The sequence below is a fragment of the Colossoma macropomum genome, unplaced genomic scaffold (assembly GCF_904425465.1).
Source record: "Colossoma macropomum unplaced genomic scaffold, Colossoma_macropomum, whole genome shotgun sequence".
NCBI classification, from domain to species: domain Eukaryota; kingdom Metazoa; phylum Chordata; class Actinopteri; order Characiformes; family Serrasalmidae; genus Colossoma; species Colossoma macropomum.
The window spans coordinates 1-23,629 of record NW_023495303.1 but is presented as its reverse complement, the minus strand read 5'-3'; the positions used below and the strand labels follow the sequence as shown (position 1 = coordinate 23,629).

Genomic DNA, 23,629 nt, shown 5'->3' with positions numbered 1-23,629 from the left:
CCCTTCCCCACCCCCACCATTGTAGAGATTTAGCTAGAACAACCCCTAAAAATTTCAAATCTGCTTTCAAAACAATAATCTGACCTTCAGTTTCGAGTGTTTAGGCCTCTCCCCACTCAAAGAGAGAGGAGTCTGGTCTTGAACAGCTGGAAATAACTACCCGGCGGCGTTGCCAATATGGCCGCCGAGTGAACAGGCTGTCCTATATGGACTATTGGTACTGAGTTAATCTTGTTAATTGTCTGTTAATTAATATACAGATTTATTGTTATTGATTAATTGCTACTTTGTGTCCCTCATAGTTAATTGATTTTTTGTATTACTAATTACACTGTAAACTCATGATTAAGACGACAATTTACTGATATCTTAATCTCTCTCTCTGTTTTTCATGTGATTTCCCCTCAAGGAAAGTATATTTACATTATTAATTAGTGTTTATTCTAAATGATTCTACACAATAAACTGAACAGGTTCAGTTTTATGTTAAACTACAAGTCCTTCATACTTGCACATCTCATCCAGTGACACGTTGTTTAGTATCGCTCCAAAAAGAACCCTTATGGCACCTTAACACTGAAGAATTTGATTCTGTTGCTTATAAAGGCAACTGTGTCCACACGTCTCTGAATCAGCAGCCTGTGTTTTAGGCCTGACCAGTATGTCCACTTACGTTTCTATGGAGTGTGAATAGAGTGTGAAGATCATCAGTTTCTTGAAGGACACAAAGTGTTAATTTATGGTTTAGTACTATGAAGTCAATAGTAATTAATGACAAAAATGCAATAACATCTCTGAGGACAGTGAAGCAGCTCAATATGTGAAAATTGTCTAGTCAAGCCCAAGAAACGTGTTTCATTCAACATCGGGAGAAAATGTTATAATTGATCAGTAGATTAATTAAGAGATTATTAACAGGAAAAGTACCAGTTTTAGTTTTCATGTTACTTATTGATGTGAGTAAACACACCGATCAGTTCTGCAGCAGTGTAATAAGCTGTGAACTAGTAACAAACTAAACTATCATTAACTAATGAGCAGTTAATTAATATTAGTAATGAGTATTTAAATTAATTAATAAATTAAGTTATGAAAGTATGCAGTTTTTGTTAAGGGGAAAATGTGATTTTTCTCTCTCAGAGTTCTGATAAACGGTTCTACCTCGCCTAGAGCCAGAATCTCCTCGTCGATCCCAGCGAAGGACCTGAACTTCTTGCCTGGAATATCATCAGCGGTGAAGACGTCCACGACGCCGGGCATGCTCAGAGCTCCGCTCACGTCAATGTGGCTAACAAAACAAAAACAGACAACGTTCACTTACAGCTCATACAGTTCAAATGTTTCCATCTGCATATTAATAATAGCTGTTATTAGCAATAATGACTTAATAGCTATTTTAATAATATGATTTAAATAGTATTTAAAAAAGATATTTTTTACTTTTATTGTGCTCAATTTTATAAATATCCTACATTTTTCTTCCGACAGGGTCCACTCACAGCCTGAAATGTTGTTTTATTGAACCAAAAGCAGTCATTATTTTTACATTACTTCTCTTTATCCTGCACAGTTAAACAGGCTGTTTTTGTTACTGTGACTTTAAGACTGATATATGTAAATAAGCTCTGTTATGATTGGCTGTGCCTCATACAAAAAGCAGTACAGACTGAAACAATTCTTATACCTTCAGTGTGAGTGGGCGGGGCTAACCTGCTGAAGGCTGAATACAGGTGGATATATGTAATTGTGGTTATGTGACACAAAAACAGTGAATTCAAAACAGTTTAGTTTCAATATATGGACTGTGAAAGGGGCGCAGCGAGGACTTTGAGTGGCCAGGTAAGACCCAAAGATTTTACTAGGGGGCGCACTGCTAAGAGAAAAGCTGAATAAAAGAGGGCTGCTGTATTAAAATGACATTTAAAAGTGATGCATTGTTTTTACTCTGTACACACCTAAATTGTAAAGTACACCATACATAAAAGAATAAACATCTTGGGAACATTGCTACTTTCATTTTTTCCCAGAAGGCCAGTGTTTTGCCATTATAAAAAGGGGTCCGTTGTGATCATATTACTTTCAGAAGCTTTGCAATCCAGTTTTGAGCTGCACTGTCTTTGTGGAGACTTTGTAAAATAAATCTACGATGACAAATCCAGCACTGAATGTCTTCTGAGATTTTGTTTTCATTTCTCTGTGTTGAAAAGAGTTATTGTCATTAGCATGGCTGTTAGCTGTCCAGTGGTGCCTTGGGTCGAGTCTGTCGACAAATCAGAGGCTGGGTTCCTGACTCGTCAACCAATCAGTGGCTGTGTTTCTGACTTGTCCACCAATCAGAGGCTGTGTTCCTGACTTGTCGACAGTACAAAGCTACCCTTCTGGGCAAAATGAAAGTACGTCTCCAGCATGCAGCGTTCACAAATATTCATTCTTTTATCTACGACATCCTTTGATGTTGCATACGACCAGTTTCTAGACTTCCGATCAGAATTCCGGGCTGTCCTCGCTAATGTGATGTAACGTGCAGTGTGTTGCTGAGGTATGTTTACGTGATTTTGGCGTGCGCTCTGGTGCTGGTGACCACAGACATGAAGAGCTCTCCCTGCGTGTGTGGAAAATCATCACAGTACACAGCCTCTCCTGTGGCGTGTGACAGAGCCGACTGGTGCTGAACCGCCCGGCCCACGGGGTCCTGCTCCGACTGACCACTCAGCACATCCTACACACATGAGCATGCATACGGTTACAGATGTTCACATGGATGCAAACATACACACTCACACATACCCTGATCAGCCATAACATTAAAACTAGCTTCCTGTATCTCCACTCATTGTCCACTTTATCAGCTCCACTGACCGTATAGCTTCACTAGTTCTACAGTTACAGACTGTAGTCCATCTGTTTCTCTGCATACTTTGTTACCCTGTTCTTCAGTGGTCAGGACCCCCAAAGGACCCCCATAGAGCAGGTACTATTTGGGTGGTGGGTCATTCTCAGCACTGCAGTAACACTGATGTGGTGGTAGTGTGTTAGTGTGTGTTGTGCTGGTCTGAGTGGATCAGACACAGCAGTGCTGCTGGAGTTTTTAAACACCTCAGTGTCGCTGCTGGACTGAGAATAGTCCACCAACCAAAAACACAGCACATTTGTTTACTGTTTTGTTGTTTACTGTATTGGGGAGTTTATGCAAAATTAAGGCATCAAAGTCACACTAAATATTTTATGTGCATTAAATGCAACAGAATCCAGAAAAGAAGCACTGAGCTGCCCTGCTTTTATAAATGTATATACTGTTATATATTTATATATTGCAACACTTATTTACTGTACCTCACTGTAAACATCGGCTGAGTTATGCCTTTACATTAATGGATGATCCATTTTTTTCCCTCCCATTCATCATTATCAAAGTATTTTTCCAAAATATGTAGCAACAGGGAGATCAGAGATGCCAGTTCATTGTAGTGGCAAGCAATGGATCAAAACCTGTGACAGTAAAGGGCAAAAAAACTGATATATTGAATATACATCAGAAAATACATGGCACAGTTCTGGGTTAATGATGGTTGTTTTTGTTTCTTTTTTCCTATTGATTTACAAGCCACTTGATTTTTGACAACACGGTCAATCTAACTGCAGGTGTACATTTTCATCTAGTTGTACATTTCGGGTGCTGTATGTAGGTTTCTGTAAACTGTGCCATTCAGTACCTGGAACTCGTGGTAGCTGGGCTGGATGATGTTGGGCAGATGCTCCACAGCACTGAGCTGCTCTGAGGGAATCTCCCCCTCGCTCACATTCTGACAACACAGTTATATAGTCAGATATATGATGTGCAGCATTATATATGCGATTTACAGTATGCAGCATTAAAATAAAAACAACAATGACACAAATTACTACTAAGATGAAAATAATTTCAATCTGCATGTCTTCAAGCCTAAAACTGTTTTTTCTATAAAGAATAAAAAAAAAAAAAGAAATAGAGAAACAAAATATGACAGAATTAACTGAAAAAGATAAATATTCTAAAAAACTCAAAGATCAATAAGTACTGCCAAATCCAGACTGAACCAGGTGAGCGGGGAGGGGGTCAGGTGAGAGGGGACAGTGTCAGATGAGTGGGGCAGAACCAGGTAAGGGAGACAAGATCAGGTAAGAAGGGCCAGGGTCAGATGGGTGGGGTGGGACCAGGTATGGGGGACGAGATCAGGTGAGTTGGGGTGGAGCCTGATGAGCAGGGTAGAACCACGTAAGGGAGACCAGATCATGTGACTGGGGGTGGGGCCAGATGAGTCGGGTGGGACCAGGTAAATGAAACATAAGCATTTGAGTTGGCAGAGCCAGGTGTGCAGGGGCTGGAATACATGAGCAGAACATGGCCAGGTGTGCAGGAAGAGACTAGGTGAGCAGAGTGGGACCAGGTAAGAGAGACAAGATCTGATGAGTGGGGGCGTGGCCAGGTGACCAGGGCAGGACCAGGTCAGTAGTATGGGACCAGGTGACAGAAGGAGGGCGTACCGTGTCTTTGAGGTGCTGCAGGACATGCAGGTAGAACCTGAAGAACAGGCTGAGGGTCAAAGACCTGCGGAACATCACTTTACCCCCCGGAGCAGAAGCCCCTAGAGTGACCTCATCAACGAGAGCCCTGTACGCGTCACTCAACGTCGACTCGTTCCACGGCCTGCCACAAAAATACACAAATAAACACCAAACAAAATATCAGAAAACGAAACAATAAAGACATCAGAGTAAAAGTCCCCCTTGTACCTGTGAACGCTGCGCATACCTGCTTCAAATACACAACACATCTATACTGCTGTATTACTATGAAGTCATTAACGTTAAGCCTATTATTCTGTTATCATTTTAGTGAAAGTTTCTCAGAGCTCAGTAAAAACCGGTTTAAGCGGTGGATAACTCTGCTACCTGCCGATGACCTGCTGGACGGTCTTCTCTGCGCTGACCGTGCAGGGTCCCACTCCTCCGTAATAAACACTCATCTCCTTCACTACATTCGAACCCTCTTTAAACCACACGCGCATCCCAGCGTTCACAGTGGCCAGAGCGTTCTCCTTACGGGGAGCGTGACGGAACGCCCGAATGACCTCCCCCTGCAGGAGGAGAGAAAAGGTCATCCTAAACAAATTAGCATGCATACATGACTCCTTAAAAATCAAGGTTCCTAAATGGTTCTTGGCAAAGACAGATAGTTTATATATACATGTATTTCACCAATAAAGCGATTCTGATTCTGATTATTTACAGTAGAAATATCACCTTTCTGGACACTGGGATGAAAACGGACAGCACAATCTCGTCTGGTTTCAGAATCGTCTTTCCAAAACCAACAAAGAAATCCTTATTCAGAGGAACTTCCCGTTTTCCCTCTGAAATCACACACAAAAGATCTACATTACCTGGGAATGATGCATTATAACAGAGTAATAAACGGAATAAATATCATTTGATTAGCATAAAAGCATCAAACTCCACAAATCCGCATGAACGACACTACAGTGAAGGATTCAAAGGAACACAAAAACATTCCGTCTCTGTCCGAACAAAATCTCCAAAAATGGAGAAGGAAAAAACATTAAGACTAAAGTTTCTAAAGGAAATGAATGCAAAAAAAGTTATTTTTGTAAACATGCTCTGTTACGCTGCTCCATTTTTTCTAAAACATAAAGTGAATCTGACGTTTGCAAAGTATGTAAATAATTAAAAAAAGAAAAAATGGAGACAGAAGGTTTTGCCCCATAGCAACAATATATTAATTGTGTTCTTGTTTGTCTTCTGTCATTATATGCTCTATGATCTAATATCATCAGTTATACATGAAAAACGTCACCACATTAAACAGTCAGCATTGTTCTCTTATCTTGCATTGTCTTATGTCAATACTTGCTTTATAATAAATAGTCATCTTTCAGATGCTGATGTGTTCATAAATACTTAAGTATTGCTTATTAAACACATTATGCAGTGCTTATGCATGTTATGAAGTGCTCATGTAAGCAGGCTTCAGATAAAATGTCACTGAAATAAGCAACATATGGGGCATATTGTGTATAATAAAGTACATAACTAAATCAAATAAACTGGGAAACAACAGTGAGTGCTTTATTCACCTCTGGACAGCAGCACTACGGAGCATCTTCCAGCAGCTAGAACAGGGTTCAGATCTGAGTTTGGATACGCGCTCGCGATGTTACCACCCAGAGTCTGTAAACACAAACACAAACACAAACACAAACACAAACACAAACTCATGAACATGTGAACTTAAGTAACTGTAAAATTTATAGGAATTTATTAGCAGCAGAGTTGCCAGTATAATACTGCATATTCAAAGTGAATATATTACAGTAATTAACTGAATGTTGCATTTACAGTTGTTTACTATTAATTTACAGTACTTCAGTGCCTCAGAAGGCAGCGATATGATTAACATACCTGCAACTGAATCGTGTTTGAGATGCACTTCAAAGGCAGCGATACATCATACTGTTGCCAAGATACGACACCTCACTGCTAGCTGTAAGCGTTAGCATCCATTTTCCAGTCTCTTAAAGAAGTTAGGATACTTCTACGCTAAAAGCGACCAAACTGAGGAACTGAGCAGCGTTTAACATTCAATTCATTACATTCAGTTCAGACGTGACTGGCTGCCTCAGTGCCTCTGAGTCGGCAGCATTTATGACTTTTCAGACACAGCCAATATCAGGGAGCAGCTGTAAAACACTAGTGGATATTATATACATTTCTGCGCATGCGTGGGCCAAATCAGGTTTCCAGTTCAAACTGGGTAGGGACACGCCCCCGTCAGTCAGCTGTGTCTCACATTGTGGCCTTTTGCTTCAACAAAGCCAAGAAATTTGTGGCTCAATCGCTGCTACCGACAGCGCGAAGGACTGTAATGTTTACTGAATTCCAGCAGAGTCTGACGCTCGGAGATGTAGTGCGAGTGAACGGGACAAACGTATGAGACAAACAACGAGCCAGAGAAGCTGCTGCATGCTGACATGTACAGACCACAGATTTATCTCTACATTGTTCTGTTCTTTTTTAACTCTTTAGCACAAAAATATTTGACATTTAATTCATATGTGCAATATGTCTCTTATTATTAAGTGGTTAGTCTTAAGCATGTCAAACTGTTGGATTATATACAACCCCATTTCCAAAAAAGTCGGGATGCTGTGCAGAATGCGAAGATAAACAGAATACAATGATGTGCAAATCATGTGAACCATATTTTAAAAAGAAAACACTACAAAGACAACATATCAAATGTTGAAACTGAGAAATTTTGTTGTTTTTTTGAAAAATATATGTCCATTTTGAATTTGATGCCAACAATATGTCCAAAAAAGTTGGGACGGGGGCCTGTTTACCACTGTGTTTCATCACCTCTTCTCTTAACAGCACTCTGTAAGCGTTTGGGAACTGAGGAGACACTGCTGTAGTTTTGAAAGTGAAATGTTTTCTCATTCTTGTTTGATACAGAATTTCAGCTGCTCATCAGTTCTGAATCTCTTTTGTTGTATTTTTCATTTCAAAATGCACCAAATGTTTTCAGTGGTGACAGGTCTGGACTGCAGGCAGGTCAGTTTAGCACCCAGACTCTTTTAATACAGAGCAATGCTGCTGTAATACATGCAGAATGTGGTTTTACATTGTCTTGCTGAAATAATCAAGGCCTTCCCTGAAAAAGACGTCGTCTGGATGGCAGCATATGTTGCCAAAACATGTATATATCATTCAGCATTAATGGTGCCTTCACAGATGTGCATGTCACCCATGCCATGTGCACTAATGCCCCCTATACCATCATGAATGCTGGCTTTTGAACTGTGCACTGATAACAAGCTGAGTGGTCTTTAGCCCGGAGGACACAGTGTCCATGATTTCCAAAAAGAATTGTTGATTTGTCGGACCACAGGACACTTTTACTGTTTTTAATGCAGTGCTGCCTGAGGACCCAAAGATCACGGCCAGCTAATACTGGTTTTTGGTCTTGTCCCCTGCATACAGAGATTTCTCCAGATTCTCTGAATCTTTTAATGTTATTATGTACCGCAGATGATGAAAAGCAAAAGTTCTTTGCTATTTTAGATTGAGAAACGTTACTTTTGAAATGTTGCACTATTTGATGGTGCAGTCTTTCACAGAGTGCTGAACCCCTCCTCATCTTTACTTCTGAAAGACTCCGCCTCTCTGGGATGCTTTTTTGCGGGCAGTCGTGGGTTGGAGGTTAGGGAACCAGCCTTGTGACCAGAAGGTTGCTGGTTCGATCCCCTCAGCTGACAGTATGTGACTGAAGTGCCCTTGAGCAAGGCACCTAACCCCCAACTGCTCCCCGGGCACCATGGATAGGGCTGCCCACCGCTCACTGCCCCCCTAGTGTGTGTGTTCACTAGTGTGCATGTATGTGGGTGTTTCACTGCACGAATGGGTTAAAGGCAGAGGTCTAATTCCAATGTGTTCAAACACAGTTGGCTAAAGGTTCAATTCAATTTTTATACACAATCATGTTACTGACCTGTAGCCAATCAACCACCAGGTGTTTTATTTTAGCATTACACAACTTTACCAGCCTTTTGTTGCCCCCGTCCCAATTTTTTTGGAACGTGTTGTTGGCATCAAATTCAAAATGGGCATATATTTTTCAAAAAAACAATAAAATTTCTCAGTTTTGACAGTGGATATGTTGTGTTTGTACTATTTTCAATTAAATATAGGGTTTAAATTATTTGCATATCACTGCATTTTGTTTTTATTTACATTTTGCACAGCATTCCAACTTTTTTGAAAATGGTGTTGTATAAAATATTTTTTTAGATATATAATTCAATAAAATGTTATAAATATCACTACTTATAAGCTAGTTAGATTAGATAGAATTAGTATCAGTATCGGTACTCAGTATTGGCCGATACTCAAGGATCAGGTATCTGTATCGGAAGAGAAACAGTGGTACTGGTGCATCACTACTGGTCACACACTAATGCTATTCTGTTGTTGTGTTGGGTCGTTATCACAGTGTAAGGGATTCTAATGGTGTTCTGGGACTGATTCCAGATGCGTTTGGTTTCCTAATGAGATCTAAAGGTGTCTAACAGGAATCTAGCGGTCTCAGTGGTAACCACTCAGCAGGGAAATTAAATAAATGAAGGGTGGTCTCTGCCTTGTGGACTCTACTGTATGCGTATATATGAAAGAGACTCACAGCTACGTTGCGGATCTGCTCTCCTGCGACGCGGCTCAGCTGCTCCAGCAGCGCTGCGTGTGTCTGTGTGTGTTCAGCAGGGAGAGAACACACACACTTCTCCAACACACTCCGCACGGTGGACAGACTACAGCCCGCTCCAATACACACACCTACAACACACACACACACACACACACACACACACACACACACACACACACAGTCAGACACTGATACGGGATGTGGGGTGGAGGTGTTGGGGGGGTCTGAGGGGCTGCAGCACCTCCAGATTTCAGGATGGGTTTACTGCAACTACCAAAACAACAACAACAACAACAATAATAATAATAATAATAATAATTTTCTACATGATGTTCAAAATCTGCTGTAGCTGTGCACAGTTTAAACCTGCACTATGCAAGTGCTGGGGATTTGGAGACCCCTCTGGAGGAAATGTGTAATTGCACATTGTGTGGCAAAACAACATGAGTTTCGCTTTAGACCCCTTCCCCGATCGAAAGAGAACTCAGGACCCCCACAGAGCAGGTACTATTTGGGTGGTGGGTCATTCTCAGCACTGCAGTAACACTGACGTGGTGGTGGTGTGTTAGTGTGTGTTGTGCTGGTGCAAGTGGATCAGACACAGCAGTGCTGCTGGAGTTTTTAAACAGTGTCCACTCACTGTCCACTCTATTAGACACTCCTACCTTGTCTGTCCACCTTGTAGATGTAAAGTCAGAGACGATAGCTCATCTGCTGCTGCACAGTTTGTGTTGGTCATCCTCTAGTCCTTCATCAGTGGTCACAGGACGCTGCCCACAGGACGCTGTTGGCTGGATGTTTTTGGTTCTCAGTCCAGCAGTGACACTGAGGTGTTTAAAAACTCCAGCAGCACTGCTGTGTCTGATCCACTCAGACCAGCACAACACACACTAACACACCACCACTACGTCAGTGTTACTGCAGTGCTGAGAATGATCCACCACCCAAATAGTACCTGCTCTGTGAGGGTCCATGGGGGTCCTGACCACTGAAGAACAGGGTAACAGAGTATGCAGAGAAACAGATGGACTACAGTCTGTAACTGTAGAACTACAGAGTGAAACTTTATGGTCAGTGGAGCTGATAAAGTGGACAGCGCCAACTCAAAACGCCTTCCCGCCTCTCTTACTGTTCTGGACACTTACCTTCCGGTTTCTCTGTGACCTCAAACAGCTCCCGCACACGAAAGGCTGATATTATTATGGGATGGACGACTCCTTTAAACTTTATGTCCAGCCCTGATAAAAACATCACACAATAAAATCAGGACAGCAGATCAATCACTTCATCAACAAACAACAGTGAAGTGCACAGTTTCACTCACACTAACATTTACACTTCTCACATTTCAGACTTAAAGTGAGGCAGCGTTGCCAGGTGTCCAGTTTTGGACCGGACAGTCTGGTTTAAAGGATGTTAAAACGCACACGACTAAATAACAGTGATCATGTGGGTAGGAGTTTACAATTAGTCTCAAACTGCATGTACTTTAATAAATATCACATCAAATTAGCAAAAGTTAATGCGCATTTTGTTTTATTTTCCTTCCAACATCTTAAACTCAGCAAGTCAATCAAAAATATACAGAAAAATCAATGTCATATTTAAGTGTGTTCTCTGTAGAGGATATGGCAACATATTTTCATTTAGAAAATCATTACAAAACATGGAAACTTCTGTATATGAATGTGCTTCATTTCGATCTGTGCACCTATCAGCCATCACGAGCCATCTAGCTGTTAGCTAAAAGCTCAATGAAAGATCAGATAAGAAATAACATTTAAAAATACCTAGATTAGTGTTGCCCATGACGATGGGGGCTTGTGGGTGTTGACTCTTCAGCTGGAGCAGCTCATCCAGAGAGACGGGGGAGATCCAGGTCATCCTCTCCCCCCGAAACGTCTGAGTGGTTCGCTCCTCCGACTCGGCCATTCTCTACACAGAATCACCCACAGATTAAATTACTACATCAAATGAAAGTGGTACCATCACAAAAGCAACTATTTTACCATCATTTATATCTGACATTGTTTATGATAGTTTTGAGAAGATTTCAGCTTTAAAATCCATTCATGGTGGAGGGATACATGATATGCAGGGTGTTGTGATGCAAAATAGTCCCTAATAAAACTTATTATTACAGATTTTCCACTATTTTACCATCATCAATATAAAACTCAGAAGACTCGTGTAGGTTCACTGGTGGTTTTGGATAGTAAATAAAATGTCTATATTTGTGTTGTAGTCATGGCGACCCCTGGTTCCTATCACCACCACTGTAAAGACATCTGAACCATTTCACACCAAACCACTCTGAATCTCTCTGTTTACAGCCCACACACTCAACTATGACAGGAATTTTCAAAAAATTGGTGGAATTCCCCTTTAACATTGCTTACAGTTCAGTGCCCAGTAAAACCTTAGCAACCACCTAGAATACCATAGCAACAGCCTAGTAACACATTACCAACCACCTGGGATAACATAACGACCTAGTAGCACCTTAGCAACCACCTGGTATGATATAACAACAGCCTAGCAACATCTTAGCAATCACCTGGAATAACATGACAATGGCGAGCAACACCTTAGAAACCAACTGAGATACCACAGCAATGGCCTAGCAATATCTTAGCAACCATCTGGGATACCATAGCAACAGCCTAACTACATCTTAGCAACCACCTGGAATAATAGAACAATATTTAATAACATCTACCATTTTGAATCACATATCACTTTTTCAGATCTGGCCAAAGCACATTTAGCACATTTAACAAATTCTGTGCTGCTTAGAACTCAATTTCAGTATAATTCAGTGTGTGAGGTGTAATCAGAGAGATTCAGAGTGGTTTGGTGTGAAATGGTTCAGATGTCTTTACAGTGGTGGTGATAGGAACCAGGGGTCGCCATGACTACAACACAAACATAGACATTTTATTTACTATCCAGAACCACCAGTGAACCTACACGAGTCTTCTGAGTTTATATGGAATGTTGATGATGGAAAACAGTGGAAAATCTGGAATAATAAGTTTTCTTTGGGGACTATTTTGCCTCACAACACCCTGCATATTATGTATCCCTCCACCATGAATGGAGTTTAGATGGATGTCTGGCTCCTATCACCACCACTGTGAGCTGATTGACTACATTTGGAGAAAACTACCTATTCCTTTAATTCTCCTCACTTTATCATGACACATTCTAAAATGTTTGAAGTCTTACTATCAGCTCTGGGGGGAAGATGAGCTCCTGTGTGGGGTCCAGAGGTAGAAACTCCTCATTACCAGACGGCCCCGTCTGACCCTGAGAGACCAGACAAAAGAAACACTTCACTCACAAATTTAATCAATAACTTCGGCTGGACTTTCAGTTTTATGTGGCAGTGAAATATCAATGATTGGCTCATAACCAGGAAGATAAATCATAAATCCACAACATTGCAGTCATAATTACAGTGAAACGTATGATATGTGCAGTTACTATCAGTAAAAAACTGAAAATGGGGCTCAAAAGCCTAAACAAAGAGTCTGAACCAAGTAATAAAACATCTAAATAGGCCACTGACCCGAGATGACCCGAAAATAATCTTACATTCTCCGCAGGTTCCAAAGGTCTGTTTCCATTGGCTGTGCAGCAGGCGCTGCCGTTCACCTGGCAACAGTTTTCACTCTGCAGAGAGAACAAACAGATTAAAGGGCCCAAAACACGAAAAACTGAATTTTGATCATTTTGTGATGCAGCATGTAAACATTGTTAAATAATCAAAATGTTCACTTCCCCGGAACATACCGTCCATTTATAGATACCAAACTGCTTTGTTTTTGTGATGTCATGAGCCAAATCATTTGCATAGGCCCGCCTCTTTGGCCTACAGTGATTTAGCCCCGCCCATTAATGCTGACGTTATAAGGAGTGTTTCAGCCCAGACTGCTTTCTGAATGAGGCACAGCCAATTAGAACATAGCCTATTTATATATATATACACTTACAGTGATATTAACAGGACACTGAGTGTGTTTACATGCACTCAATAATCTGATCATAATCAGATTTATGCAGTTATCTGATTATTCAAATGGTAATGTTAACAGCACCCTCTGATTTCTGAGATCAGAATAAATTCTATAAATCCGATTAAGAAATCTGATAAAGAGGCTGGATTTTAGCTCAGTAATCAGATTTCTCAGTGTATGTGAACCCTTACTCTGATTTCTTTCAGATTTCTCAGTCTGAGCATGTGTGAAAACAGACGGCGGTACCGGAAAATAAGCGAAATAAGCAAAACACTTTTGGAGCGACGCTGAAAACAACTACATGCTTGACAAAATGAAGGATTTAAATATTCTTCATCTTCTAGATGATGATTGTTCATATTTTCAGGTTAAAGTTCAGAGTTTCTGTCACGTCTTCTTCTGTGAGTTTATTGGCTGGCTGTAAAGCAGAAATCTGATGACTCTTGTAGACCCGGAGTTATATAATCATTATCTGATTACCCAAGTGCATGAAAACTCACTGAACCAGTTACTGCAGTTATCAGACTATTAACTGCCTGTAAACACACTCACTGTTTATTCTCTTAAAAGGGCTGCAGGAATAAAATAAAGCGAGTACTGAAATATACGCTGCACGTTTTAAACACATTCATGTATATTTTTGGGTGCTTCTGTTTTGAGGTCACACTACGTCTAACGGACATGAGAAGGGGAACGTAATGACCGCTGCCACATGACTGCACAGCTTCGGCCCATTACAGCTTCATCCTAACGTACAACACATACATTATATGTTCAGTCTGAATGATCAGATAAGAAGAGAAGAAGTGCTGCGTCACTCTGACCACTTCAGTCCATCACTAGCCACAGATTAATCAGACACCGCTGACCCTGACAGACACGGTTAATGAGTTTCACATGACTGTGGAGCTCAGAATTACGCTGAACTGAGAGACAATCTGCCAGCTCTTATAATACCTTTATGATTATGATGATTATTATTATTACATCTAATAAAATTAATACTACTAATAAATAATACTCTTTTATATGTAACTCTTTGTTGACTCCAAAGAAAATGAATAAATGAACAAATTATTTTAAACGGCCCATATCCTACATTTTTCTTGAATTTTATTTTGTTTCCTTGAGCTCCACTTTTTGTGATTTGTGTAGTTTTACGTAACAATACAGTCATAAATCATTTTTATGCTAAACGCAGCACTTTACAAAATGAATTATGACTTTATTATATTTGAAACATGCTGCGTTTCATTATTATTATGACCATTTCCAGCCTCTCCTCATCCCTTAGAATCAAATGGGCTGTTTTAAGACTGATATATGTAAATGAGCTCTGTTCTGATTGGCTGTGCCTCATTCAAAAGAGTCCAGGCTGGAACCCTCCTTATAACTTTAATGTGAGTGCACGGGGCTAAAGAGGGGCATGTATGTAAATGGACCCTTTATTATTATTATTATTATTATTATTGCTATAAATTTTGTAGCTTTGTGTAATATAAAGATAACAATAACAAAATAATAATAATAATAATAATAAAAATAAAAATAATAATTCATATTATTACAAAATAAATCAAAACAAACAACCAAAAGCTTTTTAAAATTCAGAGCGTGTAAAACTGTTTATACTGTACTAATAGATAAAAAGAGTTTGAATGACCTCAGTAAACGGCTGATCCTGCCCGTTTTAAACTGGACGCCTGTATCTGTAACTGTATTAAAGTGGTGCAGTAAGGATGAACACTGTCCTGCCCAGAGACTGAACTGGTTCTAGAGCTTCTCCCACTGTATGAAGGAACGCACAGATGAAGGAGCTGATTACCTCACAGAAGGTCCGATAGCCGTCGATAATGGGCCGATATCCTGTACACCTGCACAGGTTACCTACACAAACAAAGCAGTCTGATTAGTCAGCATTACTGCTACTGAGAGCTGATTGGTTAGCATTACTGCTACTGAGTGCTGATTGATTAGCATTACTGCTACTAAGTGCTGATTGATTAGCATTACTGCTACTGAGTGCTGATTGATTAGCGTTACTGCTACTGAGTGCTGATTGGTTAGCATTACTGCTACTGAGAGCTGATTGGTTAGCATTACTGCTACTGAGTGCTGATTGGTCAGCATTACTGCTACTGACATAAAGCAGTGTGTAAGTGTATATTTTACCCCCCAGAGTCTCTCTGATCTCCTCCATGGTGGGCTTTGGTTTGTTCCTCAGCAGTGTGTACATGGACATCACCATCCCAGGAGTACAGAAGCCGCACTGAGAGCCGTTAGCCTTCGCTATACGCTCCTGAACACAGACACACACAGATACAGCACACAGAGAAACCACACGGCTACAGCTAAACTCAGACAGCTGCACAGGCAGCTCATCCAAACATGCTAATACGGCTAACAGCCAATAGAATTTAGCCAATCAGGCCACCAATTTTGATGATGTCATCAATTCTTAGCAAAATTAATATGTTTGATAAAACCATCCTTTAAACACAACGTGCATTTAAAATAAAACCTGGAAAGTGAATTTACTGCTCCAGACTGAAATCCAATCGGAAAAACAGGACTCTTTATTTTTAACACTTGTGTTATGTTCAGATCAAAATGACCTGTTTATTATTATTATTAGACCTAAAGTTCTGTAGATTTTAGATTAGATTTGTTGAAGCACTGTTGATGTAAGGCAGATAAAAATTACTGATCAAGAATTTAATGAGTTTAATAGTTATTTCGTCTTTAAAAAACTAGACAGATGTGCCATTCAAGACACACACACACACACACACACACACACACACACACACACACACACACACAGTCCTATACAAATGTTTGAACACCTCTGGCTTCTTTTGTTGATTTTCTAAATGTAAATTTCAGTGCACAATTTTTAATTATTTGCTGAGTTTAATATATTGACAATTTTTGCACAGGCGACATTTTTTATGTGACATTCAGTACATATACAGTAACTGTGCATTAAAATGTGCAGAAGTGTGTTCTGTATAGGATGTGCACATAAATACACATAGCCATGTATGGAATGAACAAGGGGGCTGGATGTAAGTGCGAGCAGACTTTAATAACCAAATTTAATAACCAAATTAACATCTCCAAATTAGTAACTTTACAGGAGAAGGAAAAAACCTACTATACTTTTATTGTGAGTCAATGGAACCAGACTTTTTTCCAAGTCATTTTGGGCCGTTTCTTTAAGTCCATTCGTCATGACATTTATACACAATATAAAGAACAACAGGCATTTTTAAATTATGTCAAAGATATAATAAAGAGGTTTTCTTCAGATAGCAGTGTTTTATACATATATATGTATACATATAAAACTGTAAATATAAATGGTAACTTTGCAAAAGAGCTTTTAATAGAAGTTAAAGGAGAAATGACTAATTCCAAATTGGAGCATTTTGGAGCATTTCTATTGGTCAATTCACCATAAAATTTTGACAGAATGTAAATAAACATATACACATATGTAATATGAAAGGGTATATCAGCTATTTTAAAAATAAAGTATGATTGTCATGGTAAAGCAGATGCTATGGGTCAACATGAACAGTACACCCACTGCTAAGCAGCTAACTCAACACTGTACTCTACTTATTTAGTCAATGTTGGCCCTATTTAAAAAGAACACCTGCCAAACAAAGTATTTGCTTGAAAATCCCTTTAAGACTGTGATCTGTTGTAAATGAAACCATTTGAGTCTCAGTGAACGCAGACTAATCCAGTGTCCTGCATTATAATCTGGATTACCTGTACAGGGTGTAACCTGGTTTTGGTGCTGCCGATCCCTTCGACGGTGGTTATGGCCGCTCCGTGCAGCTGGCATACGGGCATCAGACAGGCATTAACAGAGAAATGACTCCACAGTGAAGGAAACCACAGCACACTGACCGCCCCTCAGTACTTATTAAAGGGCCTGTATCACATAAAACTGATTTTTTTAGTATTTTTCCAAATCAAACACCTACACATTTACATACATCCACCTACTTAGCCTACAGCAGTTCAGCCCCGCCCACTCACGCTGAAGTTATAAGGAGCGTTTCAGCTCAGACTCTGATCTCTAAACAGTTCAATACGATTATGATTCTTTAGGAAACGATTCAGGGCATCATCCCACATTTCATCCTGACTGGAGTTCATCTGATTGTTTGAAACTGTTTTTAAAAACACACTGAAAGCAGGAATGTGACTGAAACACAAGGCTGAGCAATTTGGGAAAAATATCCAGCTGGGAATTCTCTTATCAATATTGTGACAGCGATTTAAACTGTGATTATTTTCTATAATTTAAAGTGCAGGCCAGTTTTTGGCCAGTAAGACCAGCATGTCCTTTTTCTGGCTTGAGGGTTGAACACTGAACTGGCAATTAGTTGTGGTTGTGATGTCACTGCACCTGGTCTTTCTGATTGGTCTATGTCACCTACAGGCAGTTTAGTTCAATTTCTCCACTTAAAACAATGTGGTTGATGATATAGGCTATAATAAAAACTGCACTCTTCCAAACTATGAATATGCAGAGCTACAGATTTATTTACTCAACAATAAAAACAAAACACCGGGTTTTATATTTAGAAATTTTACATTTGGTAAAAAAAGGTAAATTTTGTTGAATAATTTAATAATCTGTTATAATATATTGCAAGTTTCCAAAGTCGATGCATTTGTATTCCTACCTTCATCATGATGCGTTTATATTGTTTGTATCATGTTCGAAAGTGGAGATGTTTTTATGGACAGCGATGCTCTGCTGTTTCTGCTGCTGACCAGCACATCAGCATCCAAAACACAACATATGCTGGTTTTTCTAGAAGGGCAGCGCTAGATAGCTAGCATACTAAGGATACTGTATGTGTTTGGTCTGAGGGTCGTATCTGGACAGCATTACAGTACAGGCTCCACAGCCTCCTCCTCCACAGCCGTACTTACTGCCCGTCAGCCGCACTGAACAAACGGTCAAGGACATTAAACACACACTCACAGCCTCCCTGACCTCCCACACCCACACAGGAAAACAACACATTTCAGATACATTTTTAGATTAGCATTTTTTTTAAATTGGCTCATTAAATTCATGTCACTCAATTATTTGTATGAATGATCATCTCACACAGGTAACTATTAAAAATCTATTTGTAAAAATGTATTTTAAGGTTAATAAACCAATGAAAACACAGCAGACATTGAAAGTCGACTCTTTAATACGTGAATATATATATATATATGTTTTAGAATCATACATAATCTGCCTATGTAACTTCTTTACTGCATTTTATTCATCCTCTCTTTCTCGTTTTCTATTCCTTTCTGTCTTTCCTCTCTCTGCTTGTTATTATTTCTTTCCTTTTTCCTTTCTTCTATTTTTTATCGCTCATCTCTCTTTCACTCTCTCCATCATGCTCTCTCTGCTCTCTCTCCCTTTTCTTTTTCCCCTCAATTTCTCTCTTCTCCTTTCTTCTATTTTTTATTGCTTCTTTCTCTTTCCCTCCTTCCATCATGCTCTTTTTCTTTTCTTTAATCTATTTTGTATTGCTTTTTCTCTTTCACTCATCACGCTTTCTTCTCTTTCCTTTCTTCAATACTTTTTTATCGCTGTCTCTCTCCATCACTCTTTTCTTTTTCCCCTCTACCTTCTGTTTTTGATAGCTTTTTTCTTTCTCTCTTTCACTCTCATCACACTCTCTCTCTCTTCTCTCTTAGTTTCCCCTTCTTCTATCTACTTTTTATAGCTTTTTTCCTTCCTCTTTTTCACTCTATCCATCATGCTCTCTTCTCTTCTTTCTTCTATTTTTTATCTACTTTTTTATTGTTTTTTTCTCCTTCACTCTCGTTTGTTTACTTTTTATGGACAGTGATTGTACAATGCAGTGCCTAATAAAGTAACAACTGAATGTGTACATATATCTACATTACTACTCACCTCTGAGAGAGAGAGAGAGAGAGAGAGAGGCGAAGAAAAAGCCATTCACAGAGAGAAGGAAAAAATCATTATACATATATACATATACATATATATATACGTATATATATATATATATACATATATATATACACACACACACACGTCACCTATTTGAAATCACCTATTTGTCTTCTTTCTTTCTTCTTTATCTTCTCTCTCTCAGAGGTCAATAGTTCACTCGGCAGTGCACTCATTCACTCATTCGGTCCATTTCTCTGAAATGACCTTAACTCTCTCCTTGCTCCAAGTCAGACCTCACAAAAAGCTCCTATGCAGGTGAAGCTGAAAGGATACAGCTCTGTCTGAGGAAGCCGAGCAGCGTGGTCTCCGGGTCTGCATCGCTCACTGTCACCTGCAGCACAGCAGAACTTACTTTAATATATTTCAGACTTTTTCTCACGTCAGAATGAGGAACCAGTGTTGGAGAAGCGCTGACCTTCCACAGCTCCACAGTGGCAGGAAATACAGACCATAATAATCAGCTAGAGCGCATTAAAGGCGTTTATATACACAGAGAGCTCCTCACCTTTTTCCCATTCACATAAAAAGTCAGAACGTCGCTCTTCTGCTGCTCAGCCATGTTCTAAACTTCCAGCTGGAGCTACTTTCACCCTGCCTGGGCCCTGAGGAAGTGCAGAGAGGCCGTGTTCACAGAGAAACGCCCCCTCTGTTAAAAAATAAACACCCCTTAAAGGGCCAGCACAGCCTTAGAGAGGCCTTAAAGGGTCCAACTGATTCAGTGAGATATAAGAGTAAAGGAGGACTTCAGAGGCTCCTCCTTTTATTTACACAATAAATATAAATAAAATAATAATAATACAATAAATATGTGAAGGATTTTCACACAGTTTCAACAGACGATACTGCTGTACATCATAAGTGTATTAATTACAAATACTGTATTTAATTTAATGTAATTTATGCTCTTATATGAAAAATTAATAGGGCCTAAAATGGAGCCTTGAGGAACATAAGAGGTCAACTGTGACATTTCAGTGGTTTGTATGTATCCAAAACAGTCATAACTCATTTCTACACCACCATTTACACAACATTTTCCAACTGCTATTTTGTTACTGTTTCAAGTCATTACTGCCCAAAGAAAAGATTGTTTTCTACATAAATTTAGAAACACTCCTAAAATCTCTTGGAATAAAACCACCTTACATTGAAAATAAAGATCGTTTTTGCCCTCTACTGCAAAGTTATGATTTTGGAGGTACTTGGACAGAAACAATATGCAAACAAGCTCTGTTCTGATTGGCTGTGCCTCAAGCCAAACTGAAACACTCCTTAAAACTTAAGAATTAGTGGGCGAGGCGGACCTGCTGCAGGCCGAATAGGTGAACAAGTGTGGACGTGTTGGTTTTTTATGGAGTTAAATCAGTGTTTCTAGAATCTGAACCTGAATTCATGATACTTTTTCAGGTCTGGATATTTGGGTTGTGGCCCTATCTTTATCGGCACCTCCCCACCTTAGCGTATTTTCCAGTTTCAAGGACAGAAGCCCACCATCTCGCAGCGTCATCTCCATCCTTAAAAGTGGCCGGACTGTGGTCCACACTGTACTGAAGAATGTTAGCTGCCAAATCTGAATCAAGCAGGAGGCCATAGTTCACTTTTTCTTCAAATTTTCTGTTAAGTCACATTAAATCTTAGTGTTTTCATTTCACAATTTGAGGCGGGACGGAAAATATGCATAAAAGTAAACTTTGGCTTCATGAATGACGTAATATGTTTAGACGATTTACACAAATGGCTTATGTACTGTTCACTTCCTGTATAATGTAAGCCTGCACCCCCAGGAGGAAACATTTTAAAAAGTTAAGGAACTGTTCTACCTCAATGGTTATTACATTAAGTCAATAGTCGATCATGGGAGTGGGAAACAAAGGCATGTTCGTGGTGATGTTTTGTTGAAGTCAATCAAAGACAGACATGTTCATTTTGGGCTATTTTGATTACACTAGTAAAAAAAACTGACAAAAACAAACCAGCAACATGTTAGAGACAGAAATGTAAATAAAGCTGCTTCCATACCTGAGAAATGCTGGTGGTGGATGTAGGAAACTTGAAGTTCATTACAAGAAGAGAAGATACTTGGTTAAACCTTAAAGCAGCGAGACGAACAGAAGAGAGCGTTAGCTACATTAGTCTGATATAAGATTTTAGTTCACTTAGCATCAAGTTACCAAATCACAGCTCAGATAAAAAATAACTTACTGTTTTAACTGTAACTGCAGCTCCAGTCACTCCCTCTGATTTCTGTTTTTATCTTCCAAACTTCTGTGAGTGAAGCATCAAACTTGGTCTGTGGTGTGTGAAGCCATTAGCCTGCTAGCCAGCAAGCTAACAGCCCCACACATCACAGAACCTGGTTAGTTTCTGCTTTTCTGTCACTCCAACACCAGAAACTCGACATCTCTTGCTCAGGTTTGAGCCTTTATAGTCCACTGTAGTCATTCTGTGGTCCTCGTTATGCCCATATTAGGAACTCCGGGTCTGAGCTCCATTTCTCTATGGCCAGAATGAATAGGGTTTTCGAAAAATCGCCTCTAGCGCCCCCTGTGTTCAATAAACGCGCTCAGAACCTGATACGGTGTGTCTTGTGAGCATTCTTCTCTCGAATACCACTGGATCCTCCGAATTACGAGGTCGTTAAAGAGCTATGATACTAATATTGCTACATGCGAGCTAAAGCTATGGCGCATCAAGATGCTACCTTATTAAAATGTTCTACCGTAGCGCATAATTACAGGTATACCCATAAATAAAACCTCTAGGTGGGATATTTTGATAGGCTAAAACTCCTTATCAAAATACTACCAGCATTAAAACTACGAGGCTGAATTTAGCTTCTTTTTTCACAGCTTCCTGTTTGAATGTTCCCGTTCCACCTTAAATGGCGCAGCAGTACAGAACGTGACTGCTGCACCATTTAAGGTGGAACGGGAGAAGTCGAACAAAAAGCTGGCGAATGTCCTGAGAAAAATGTTCCCAGCATTAAAATAATAATAATGTTGTGTTTCACTGAGCATCAGGTGAAGAACAGAGAACTGCAGGGAAACCTGCTGATTCTGTTCGGACTCCTTTTCATTTCCCCTCAGACTGAACATGGAAATGAACACTGACAAAGCCGGATTAAGGAGGCTGCCGGTCTAATGACGTGAATTCAGAGCGCAGTAGCTTTAGCTCTCATGGAGCAATATTCATATTTCAGCTCTTTACCTCGTAACTCAGAGGATCCAGTGATGTTCGGGAGAAGAATGTTCACAGGACAGAACGCGTCGGGTTCTGAGCATTTTTATTGAACACAGGGGGCGCTAGAGGCGATTTTTTGAAAACCCTATTCATTCTGGCCATAGAGAAATGGGGCTCAGACCCGGAGTTCCTAATACGGGCATGAGAGCATGGAGCCGACTACAGAAGCCGACTACAGCGGTCTGTTTGTGGTGGGTGAGGATTAGTGAGCCGGAACTGAGCCGGTATTACAGCAGAGCTGTTAGCTTAGCCTGCTAACGTTAGCTTAGCTTGCGCAAACAGGTTAGCTAGTTAGCTTAGCTAACGACTCTAACGAGTGTACACACCAGTTTATTAAAAATGGAAAATAAATTCGACACAATTCCAAGTTTAAAATCGTAACTTAGCTATTAAAAAACTTAGTCTTCTTGTTTTGTGAGGGCAAACCTTCATCTGAAAGAGGCGACTCGCTAGTGGAGCTTCCGCAGCAGGTAAAGGCGAGCTGACTGACCGCAGCAAGAGATTCTCATTACCACTGTAACTCATGAAGAGTTCGACATAACTAACGAACTGCAGTGTTGGGTCTGAGCAAATGTCCGACTGAAAAACTGTTGGTGCGTCAAATCAACCAAGCATTTACTTACCAGACGCGTTTTGAAGCCTCCCGAACTTTCCAGAAGCTGCTCTTAGCGCGCGCTTCCCGCCTCTGCGGTGGAGCGTTGGTGACGACTCAGACCCCAATACGGGTAGAATCTACCCTCAATATGGGTGGGATTTACCAGAGTACGGTTATAATCTGCCTCAATACGGGTAGAATCTTCCCGAATACGGGTTGAATCTGCCTAAATATGGGTGGGATTTACCAGAGTACGGTTATAATCTGCCTCAATATGGGTGGAATCTGCCTCAATACGGGTAGAATCTGGAGTATGCGGAAATCAGACACTATATGAGCTGTTTTCACCATAAATGACTGAGTAACTGTGCTGAATTAAGTAACATGGTTGAACACAGAGGTCATATGATTGAGAGGCACTTGTGAAATTTACAGTGCGGTTGGATTGCACTGGTTTCTACACGTCACTGTGATATGATGAATGCACTGCTAATATTTTCAAA

General features: G+C 40.0%; 1 protein-coding gene across 3 annotated transcripts in view; it reads right to left on the bottom strand.

Moving 5' to 3' along the window:
- The window catches only part of LOC118801674 (aldehyde oxidase 3-like), a 35,621-nt gene extending 15,693 nt beyond the window's left edge, over nt 1-19,928 (bottom strand). The window contains exons 1-18 of one of the 3 annotated variants that reach the window (XR_005006562.1): nt 19,797-19,850; nt 19,565-19,622; nt 18,156-18,252; nt 17,059-17,167; nt 15,451-15,577; nt 15,104-15,165; nt 12,857-12,934; nt 12,488-12,568; nt 11,050-11,194; nt 10,405-10,497; nt 9,236-9,387; nt 6,135-6,228; nt 5,284-5,393; nt 4,933-5,117; nt 4,525-4,687; nt 3,714-3,803; nt 2,550-2,719; nt 1,162-1,288 (exon numbers count right to left, since the gene is read on the bottom strand). Coding sequence is in view for 1 of the 3 variants with exons in the window: in XM_036562035.1 (XP_036417928.1) it covers nt 1,162-1,288; nt 2,550-2,719; nt 3,714-3,803; nt 4,525-4,687; nt 4,933-5,117; nt 5,284-5,393; nt 6,135-6,228; nt 9,236-9,387; nt 10,405-10,497; nt 11,050-11,194; nt 12,488-12,568; nt 12,857-12,934; nt 15,104-15,165; nt 15,451-15,577; nt 17,059-17,167; nt 18,156-18,252; nt 19,565-19,622; nt 19,797-19,850 (1,995 nt within the window). In the remaining 2 variants the exon portion in view is untranslated. Of the gene's footprint in view, nt 1-1,161; nt 1,289-2,549; nt 2,720-3,713; nt 3,804-4,524; nt 4,688-4,932; nt 5,118-5,283; nt 5,394-6,134; nt 6,229-9,235; nt 9,388-10,404; nt 10,498-11,049; nt 11,195-12,487; nt 12,569-12,856; nt 12,935-15,103; nt 15,166-15,450; nt 15,578-17,058; nt 17,225-17,984; nt 18,110-18,155; nt 18,253-19,564; nt 19,623-19,796 lie in introns of those variants that run through there. The other 2 variants (XM_036562035.1, XR_005006563.1) reach the window with 2 other exon arrangements.
- Between the last annotated feature and the right edge of the window lie 3,701 nt (nt 19,929-23,629).